General features: G+C 37.5%; 1 protein-coding gene across 2 annotated transcripts in view; it reads right to left on the bottom strand.

The window, feature by feature from the left end:
• Positions 1-4,200: 4,200 nt before the first annotated feature.
• Positions 4,201-9,290, bottom strand: part of SUMO1 (small ubiquitin like modifier 1) — a 28,184-nt gene continuing 23,094 nt past the window's right edge. For both annotated transcript variants that reach the window (XM_040641892.1, XM_040641893.1), the window contains one exon: positions 4,201-5,043. In XM_040641892.1, the coding sequence (XP_040497826.1) occupies positions 4,975-5,043 (69 nt within the window). In that variant the 3' untranslated portion in view covers positions 4,201-4,974. The remainder of the gene's footprint in view (positions 5,044-9,290) is intronic.

Genomic DNA, 9,290 nt, shown 5'->3' with positions numbered 1-9,290 from the left:
GGGTAGAAGAAAACTGAAAAGTTGGGAGGTGGTGACAGAAAAAGAGAAACTTCTATAATGATGTCTCATTTCATCTGGTTCACCTCAACTCACACCTCACTTCACTCTAGGACCTCTATTCCCACCACTCCTCCCTACCACACACACTTTTTTTTTTTATGATTTTTTATTATATTATGTTAGTCACCATACAGTACAACCCTGGTTTCTGATGTAAAGTTCGATGATTCATTAGTTGCGTATAACACCCAGTGCACCATGCAATACGTGCCCTCCTTACTACCCATCACCAGCCTATCCCATTCCCCCACCCCTCCCCTCTGAGGCCCTCAGTTTGTTTCTCATAGTCCATAGTCTCTCATGCTTCATTCCCCCTTCTGATTACCCCCCCTTTCTTTATCCCTTTCTTCCCCTACCGATCTTCCTAGTTCTTATGTTCCATAGATGAGAGAAATCATATAATTTTCTCTGCTTGACTTATTTCACTTAGCATTATCTCCTCTAGTGCCGTCCATGTTGCAGCAAATGTTGAGAACTCGTTCTTTCTGATAGCTGAGTAATATTCCATTGTATATATGGACCACAACTTCTTAATCCAGTCATCTGTTGAAGGACATCTTGGTTCTTTCCACGATTTAGCTATTGTGGACAATGCTGCTATGAACATTAGGGTGCATATTGGCCCTTCTCTTCACTATGTCTGTATCTTTGGGGTAAACACCCAGTAGTGCAATGGCTGGGTCATAGGGTAGCTCAATTTTTAACTTTTTAAGGGACCTCCACACTGTTTTCCAGAGTGGCTGTACCAACTTGCATTCCCACCAGCAATGTAGGAGGGATCCCCTTTCTCCACATCCTCTCCAGCAATTGTTTCTTGCCTTGTCAATTTTTGCCATTCTGACTGGCGTAAGGTGGTATCTTAGTGTGGTTTTGAATTTCCCTGACGGCTAATGATTTTGAACATTTTTTCATGTGTCTGTTAGCCATTTGTATGTCATCATTGGAAAAGTGTCTGTTCATATCTTCTGCCCATTTTGTGATTTGTTTCTCACATATTGAGTTTGAGAAGTTCTTTGTAGATCTTGGATACCAGTCTTTTATCAGTAGCATCATTTGCAAATATATTCTCCCATTCCGTGGGCTGCCTCTTAGTTTTTTTGACTGTTTCCTTGGCTGTGCAGCTTTTTATCTTGATGAAGTCCCACAAGTTCATTTTATCTTTTGTTTCTCTCTTGCCTTTGGAGATGCCTACCACACACACTTAAACTTTTCACTCACCTAAATCCTTTATGTTCTCTAGAACCACATAAATCCAGAAGCTTTGGTGACTAAAACTGGCCAATAATTTCATTTGTTTGAATTTCAGTAAATTCAGTTGAATTTCAGTTAGTAAGACTAACACCATCTTAAGATGGTCTAAGTATTTCATTTCACACTGTCTGAAAGAGTGGTAGATAAATGGAAATTCCATAATGCAAGTAATTCTGAATAAGCTAAGGAGTTGGTTCATATATTGAGAACTTTATCTCTTTATAAGGCAAAACCACATCCATTTCACCCTAAGAATCTAAGATGTCATATCCGTTTAAAACAAGATGATCACTTGATAAATGTTCATTTGAGCAAAATGAGCCGTTTTGTTGAGGGTATTCTCACTTCCTCAAAATAGATTCTAGAGCTGCACCGGCCAATAAGTAGCCACATGTAACCATTTAAATATAAGTTAAAACGTTCAATTCTCCAGTCACACTAGCCACATTTCAAGTGCTCAATAGCCACATGTAGCTACTGGCTATCTTATTAAGACAATGCAGAGGCAAAACATTTCCATCTTCACAGTAAGTCCCACTGGACAGCACTGTTCTAGGCCCCTGGTAATTAACAAATCTTGAGGGTTTGTTCTTGTGCCTTTAAGATCCAACCACTCACATAATTTCCCCATTTTTAAAAAACTTATTCATTTATTTAGAGACAGCAGGCGAGGAAGTGCATGGTGGGGAGGAGCAGAGGGAGAGGAAGTCTCAAGCAGACTCCGCACTGAGCAGAGCCCAATGTAGGGCTTGATCTCACAACTGAGATTGAGACCTGAGCCGAAACCAAGAGTCTGGCACTCAACCCACTGCGCCACCGAGGCGCCCCCCATAACTTCCCCTTTTTAAAATCATACTGACACTATTAAGGTATAGTCTTGATTAGATAATTTTTCTTTAACATCTTTTTAAATATCAACAAGTATCTGAGGCACCCGGGTGGCTCAGTTGGTTGGGCGTCTGCCTTCGGCTCGGGTCCCCATCCTGAGGTCCTGGGATCGAGCCCCAAGTTGGGCTCTCTGCTCAGCGGGGAACCTGCTTCTCCCTCTCCCTCTGCCTGCTGCTCTGCCCGCTTGAGCGCTCTCTGTCAAGTAAATAAGTAAAATATTTTTTATAAATAAATATCAACAAGTATCTAGTAAGTATCTATCCTAGAATGATCACTAAAAGGGATGAAAGATCTTTACAAGCAAGATATATAAAAGGATGTTAAAGCAAGCAGTATCTGAACATGAATTTTCCCACAAATTTCCTTTGGCCGTACTCTATACTTCACTGTCGACACCTGAAAAACTTAGTATTTGCAGATGATTCCCTCAGATTTCTCACCAATGCTTGTGAAGTTTTTGCTCTCTACAGGAACTGTACTCCTACAATCCACAAGTCAAGCTTAATTTTGATTCTGTATTGCTGTTATTGGACTTGCTTAGATCTGATGCTTATTTTCAACTCCTTGCTTTATGTGAAACAGAAATAAAATGGCCAAAATACTGGATATCAGTCATCGTGATTTTAAGTATGTCACAAACTTTTTCTCCAAATTGTCCGTCCTAGTTGCACATTCATTCATTCATTCAAGTCATTCAGTAATGCTTAAGCAGATGAGAAAGGAGCATGTCAAATAATACAGAAGAAAGAGCACTCAAGGAAAACATCCTTGTGGGGGAAATTACCATTACCGACTTTATTTTCTCCCTCCTTTTACAAGTTTAGGATATCGCAGTCAAGCACCAAGTGGAGCGGCTACACTAAATGTTATTCAAGGTCCCTTTCCAAATCTGATGTCCTATAAAATCGTTGCTGTGAAAGTCTATTTTACCAGCACTACTACACCAGATAAGCACATTTTAGTAAGTTAACCATAGCAGAATGCAATGTATTTAGAAGAATTCAATAAACTAAAAAATAAGATGATCTCCCCAGTAGCTAAGCTCCACCATCTAAATGCTAAGAACTTTCAGACGAGATGCAAACAAAATTAAGATACCAAACTACATACTCACGCATTTTGAATAGCTCAAATAGCCTGTCAAGTTTGTTACTCAGGCCTGACAGAAATACACAATTAGGATTTTCCAGAAATGGACCCCATTGCTAGTTGCTATTTAATAAAAGCCAGGTGACAGTCTAAAGGCTCTAATTTACCTAAACTATACATGTACAATACAAATAATTTTTCAGTTAAGGTCAGACATAGGAATTTATAAGGCAAGCCAATTATTTTTCAACAGGTGACTTGAGTAGGGTATTTAAGCTATAACGGTTTATAAAATTAGAGATAGGTTTTATTTGCTCTTCTAAAGTACTCCGATAACATTCTACCTGGAATAACATGAAATTGGATTATGTGTATACATACATATACTAAATTCTGTGATTTGTTAGAGTTAAAAGGTTAAGCCCTCTAATAGGAACTAATTTGGTACTTTAATTTTACACAAGGTTTAAATATTTAAGATATAAAGAAATAAAAGGAAAATATAAACAAAGTATACCAAACCTCAACTAAGCAGAGACCATTTTGTAAATTGTTAAAGGAAAAAGTTAAAATTATTGATATAAATCAATTAAGAATTTTTGGCATGCCCATTTATTCAACATGATTGGGTAACTATATCATAGATACAAACCATACAGGAATATCCAGTTTAAAAAAAAAACAAAACAAAACAGAACACGAGTATTTAAGAACGTAGCGTGGCCTTAATTAAATCCTTAATTCAAAGGCACTTCAGTAGCTTTCAGTGCTTCAAAGTCGTGATCATCACTATACAGTACTGAAAAATTTATTTGTACCATGTACAAACAATAATTTCCAGTATTATGCAAGAAAACTTTGTTATAGGCATTTTTTTTCTTTCTATACAATTAAAAATAAAATAAACATTAGTACGGTTTTTACAAATATTTTGTTTATTTTAATGAAGCTGGTACAGACAATGTCCATTTAAAACCCATATCCCAGGCCAAAAAGTACAAATAAAATCAAAAAGAGCAGTGTTCTGTTGAATACACTTCTGCATGAATAACTTTATTAACTGCTAATGAAAATTAGAACTTTTCTGGGATCTTCTGACAAGACTTCTCTTTTATCTTAAAATGCTTTCTCTTCAGTGAAGCCATCTTTGGAGTTAGTCATTACTCTCACCAACTCTGTCATCTCAACTCCAGCCTGGTATTTCTCTTCTTTTGGTCCAGACCCTCAAATTTTAAAAGTAGCTTCAAGTTAAGGAAAGGTCATTTTTCCACAGTTCAGTTCTCTGAAAAACTTCCATCTCCCACTGAAAGTCATAGTCCAGGAGTGAAGCAATCACATGCTAGAACTTCAGGGCCAATTGGAAAGTCATCATGAACACTCGCATTGGTCGATCTTATTTATCATAAGCCTGAAAATGCACAGTCCTGGAAAAGGTGGCCTCTCTGTACACACATGTAATTTTTAAAAAGGAGAGGGCAATATGAAGGGGGCTGAGGTTTGATCACCAAAAATCAGCACAATGAAAACAAGTGATAATGAATAATGGGCACTAGAATTCAAATTACCAGATGTTTTAAAGAGATGGGGTGCCAGTTTTCAATTCCGTTTTGAACACCACATTACAAAAGAACTATTTTTAAAAATAAAAAAGGATTGAGGGTAAAGAAAAAAAAATAAAAAGAATATCTAAATCGTTGAATGACCCCCTGTTTGTTCCTGATAAACTTCAATCACATCTTCTTCCTCCATTCCCAGCTGTAAGAGGATTAAAAAAAATGTTAGAATATAAAAGCACTATTTTTTAATTGACTGCAATTATGTGGCCATTGTTTTAAAGTACAAAAAGATACAAAAGTGATCCATAGTTACCCTGTTCTAAGGTTAAGAATCCAGGTTTCCTTTAATCTAAAGAACATAGATAGAGGTATGTCTTTCCTCCTGATTCTGTGAATTCATTTGACACTGCTGTGCAATTTCACCTCCCAGTTTACTCAGCACATAAAGTGTGTTTTTTACTTACTTCTTAGAGAGAGAGTGTGCATGAGCCAGGGGGTGGGGGTGTAGAGGGAGAAGAAGACAGAGAATCTTAAGCAGGCTCAGCGCAGAGCCTGATGTAGGGCTCAATCTCACCACCCTAAGATCATGACCTGAGCTGAAATTAAGAGTCAGATGATTAACCCACTGAGCCACCCAGGTGCCCCTAAAGTGTGTGTGTGTGTGTGTGTGTGTGTGTGTGTGTGTGTTTTAAGATTTTATTTATTTAGTTGACAGAGAGAGACAGCCAGCGAGAGAGGGAACACAAGCAGGGGGAGTGGGAGAGGAAGAAGCAGGCTCCCAGCAGAGGAGCCCGATGTGGGACTCGATCCCAGAACGCCGGGATCACGCCCTGAGCCGAAGGCAGACGCTTAACGACTGCGCTACTCAGGCGCCCCGTGTGGTTTTTTTTTAATACTTCAAAGAAGCAATAGTTTGATGACATATTTTCTAAACCATTTTACATCTAGATATGATTACTTGATAGAATCTCTTTATTTCAAAAAACCTGATCTTACTCTGAAATATATGTGATTTTAGTTAGAAAACTACTGCCTAAGGATTCATTTCGAATTGGTTTGCTTTGTCATCTATAATTCTTCCTGGCATATAACTATTATTTTGACAGTGACCACTCTGAATGTAGAAACATTATCTATACATTCAATAATTTCAGTTTTATAAGCTAGATTTGTCATGGTCAGCCTAGCCCTTCTCAATTCTTAAATAGAAAAAGGGGTCCTTCAAAATACCTTTTAGAGGCAATTAATTGTGTGGTGGTTTTTTTTTTTTTTTAATGTGCTCTATATGCACTGAAATATTCTGGAATTTTTTCTTAAAGACATTATTTACAATGGCTGCCTCTGAGAAATGGGAATGCAGAGATATTCAGAGTATATTTACTTTCCATTTTATATACTTTGGTAGTTTGGTTTTTATTACTTTTATTTTTAACTATGAGTATTCTTTATTTAAAAGAGTAAATAGTACATAAGCGGGCATGGTGTCACACAGAAACCCAGGTATTACCCTCAGTGAGGGTAAAGGAACATCAATCTGTTGATTCTGGTGTGCAGTTAGGGTTCAGAAGCACTGCAACAGGCAGACTGAAAACAAAAACTAGCATATTCCACTAAATTACAGTGGATCACAAATGCAAATGAAAAATGAAAGGAAAGTCTAATATCAGTAATCTTTAATGAGAAAAGTTACAGATGACATTTTTGGTGAATTACAAAATGTGAAAAAAATTAAGAAATTTAAAAATAAAGCAGACACAGGGTGCCCAGGTGGCACAGTGGGTTGAGCATCCAATGCTTGGTTTCTACTCTGGTCATGATCTTAGGGTTGCAAGATAGAGCCCCGCATCGGGCTCCGCGCTCAGGTGGAATCTGTTTGAAATTCTCTCTCTCTTTCCCTCCCCTTTTGCCCCTCGGCCCCCATGTTCATGCTAATAAATAAATCTTTAAAAATAAATAAATAAAAGACATGGATTTAGGACTTTTTAAGTGATCAGGCTGGTTCTAGTGTTATGGAGATTTGGTTGTGGTATATATATGAATATTAAAATAATTATTAAAGATGCTATTAAAACTTTATTTATTTATTTATTTATTTATTTATTTTTAAGATTTTATTTATTTATTTGACAGAGAGAGACAGCGAGCGAGAGAGGGAACACAAGCAGGGGGAGTGGGAGAGGAAGCAGGCTCCCAGAGGAGGAGCCTGACGTGGGACTCAATCCCATAACGCTGGGATCACGCCCTGAGCCAAAGGCAGACGCTCAACGACTGCGCCACCCAGGCGCCCCAAAACTTTATTTATTTAAAGATTTTAAGTAATATCTACACCCAATGTGAGGCTCAAACTCACAACTCCAAGATTAAGAGTCACATGTTTCACTGATGAGACAGCCAGGTACCCCAAAACTTAATTTTAATTGCACATATTATAGCCTGGTAAATACTGCAAGGAATAAAATGCCAAACATTACAAGAAACCTTTAAGTCAGGAAGGCAGTGCATATCCTCCAACTATGGAAAATGTGAGGCAATCAGCTTCAAGAAATACCTTTGTAGAGATGAATGAACAAACAGTACAAGGAGGTTACTCCCTAAATACCTAAAGTCTCCCTCTGCCCCACTATGCTTCTGAAAAGATAATTTTAATGACAGGGAGGAATGTGTCACTAAAATGTGGTCAGTATCTACTATATTGTAGAGATTATATCAAATTAGGAAAGGGAAAATACAAGATGAGTTTGAAACATCTTATTGTGCCAGACATTAAGAAAGTACTCCAGGGGCACCTAGCTGTCTCAGTCAGTGGAGCATGAGACTCAATCTCAGGATTCTGAGCTCAAGCCCTACATTAGGTGTAGAGATAACTTAAAAAATGAAATCTTAAAAAGAAAAAAAAAGTTCTCAAGAAAGCAGGTGGATACTAAACCAGGGAAAAGTTTAATGACAAAGAGGTAATCACATAGTTTCCAAGTAGGTCCCCAGAAACTACAACAGGAAAAATAACAACTACACTGTAAAAAAAGAAAACAGTTAAACTGAGTGATAAAAATAAATATTATCACTGTTTACTGATAATAAAGGACTGACATCATGTATTCCAGATATTACACCCTAAGAAAGACACACCACCATTTATGTGGTATTCCAGCCCAAAATGTAAAACCTGAATCTAATCATGAGGAAACAGACCAGCCCAAATTGAGGGACTTTGTAGAAAATAACTGGTTTGTATCCTTTAATAATGTAAACGTAATGAAAGACAAAGAAAGGCTGAGGAACCGTTCCAAATTAAAGATGATTACAGAGACACCTAAATAAAATATCTTGATACTGAACTGGATCATGTGATGGAGGGGAAAATTTGTTATAGGAGACATAATTGGGACAAATGATAAAATTAGGTTGTAAAGTATTCTAACAGTGTTAAGTGTCCTGAATTTAAGAGTACCGTGGTTATGTAAAACAATATACTTGTTGTTAAGAAATACACACTGAAACATTTAAGTAGTAAATGGCACTGGTGTAGGCAATCTACTCCCAAGTGGTTCCAGTAATAAACACACATACATATGGGCAGCAGGAAATAACTAAGTAAAGGCAGCAAAACGTTAAAAACAGGCCAAACTAGGTGAAAGTACAATTTTTAGTACTATTCTTATAAGTTTTCTGTAAGATGAAAATTATTTCAAAATGAAAACTTGAAAAGAGATGGAGACGTGTCAAAAAAAAAAACACAGACACCAACTTGAAGGGGCCTCCACTGGCCAATCTCTAAAGAACAGTCATACAGTTTCAAAGCATCTCCCCACAAATTACTTATTAATTAAAAAGGAAAATAACTTGACAACAAATAAATCTGGCAGTTACCACCTTAACTAAAATTGACCAAAGTTAATGTTACCCGTAACAGGACAAATAGACATCATGTCCCTCCTGGTGTGTGCACTTAGGAATACACAGCTGCACTCTGTGCTACTCTTACCAAAAATGCAAAACTAAACCTAATCACGAGGAAACATGAGACAAACCCAAACTGAAGGACATTCTGAAACATAGCCTGAGCTCTTTAAAAATGTCAATGTGATTTAAAATGAAGACTGAGTAACTGTTCACATAGAAGGAAGCTAAAGAGGGATAACAACTAGCTAGAAGACACTAATCCTAGATGGGGTCCTAGGTCAAGTTTTTTTTAAAAAGCTATAAAGGACCTTACTGGGATAAATGGCAAAATCTGACTATTTCTTTTTCTTTTCTTTTTTTTTTTTTTTTAAAGATTTTATTTATTTGACAGAAAGAGGCACAGCGAGAGAGGGAACACAAGCAGAGGGAGTGGGAGAGGGAGAAGCAGGCTTCCCACTGACCAGGGAGCCCGGTGTGGGGCTAGATTCCAGGACCCCAGGATCATGACCTGAGCCGAAGGCAGACGCTTAATGACTGAGCCACCCA

The sequence above is a fragment of the Ursus maritimus genome, unplaced genomic scaffold, assembly GCF_017311325.1.
Source record: "Ursus maritimus isolate PB19 unplaced genomic scaffold, ASM1731132v1 scaffold_1, whole genome shotgun sequence".
Taxonomy (NCBI): domain Eukaryota; kingdom Metazoa; phylum Chordata; class Mammalia; order Carnivora; family Ursidae; genus Ursus; species Ursus maritimus.
This window is presented reverse-complemented; position numbering and strand designations above follow the sequence as displayed.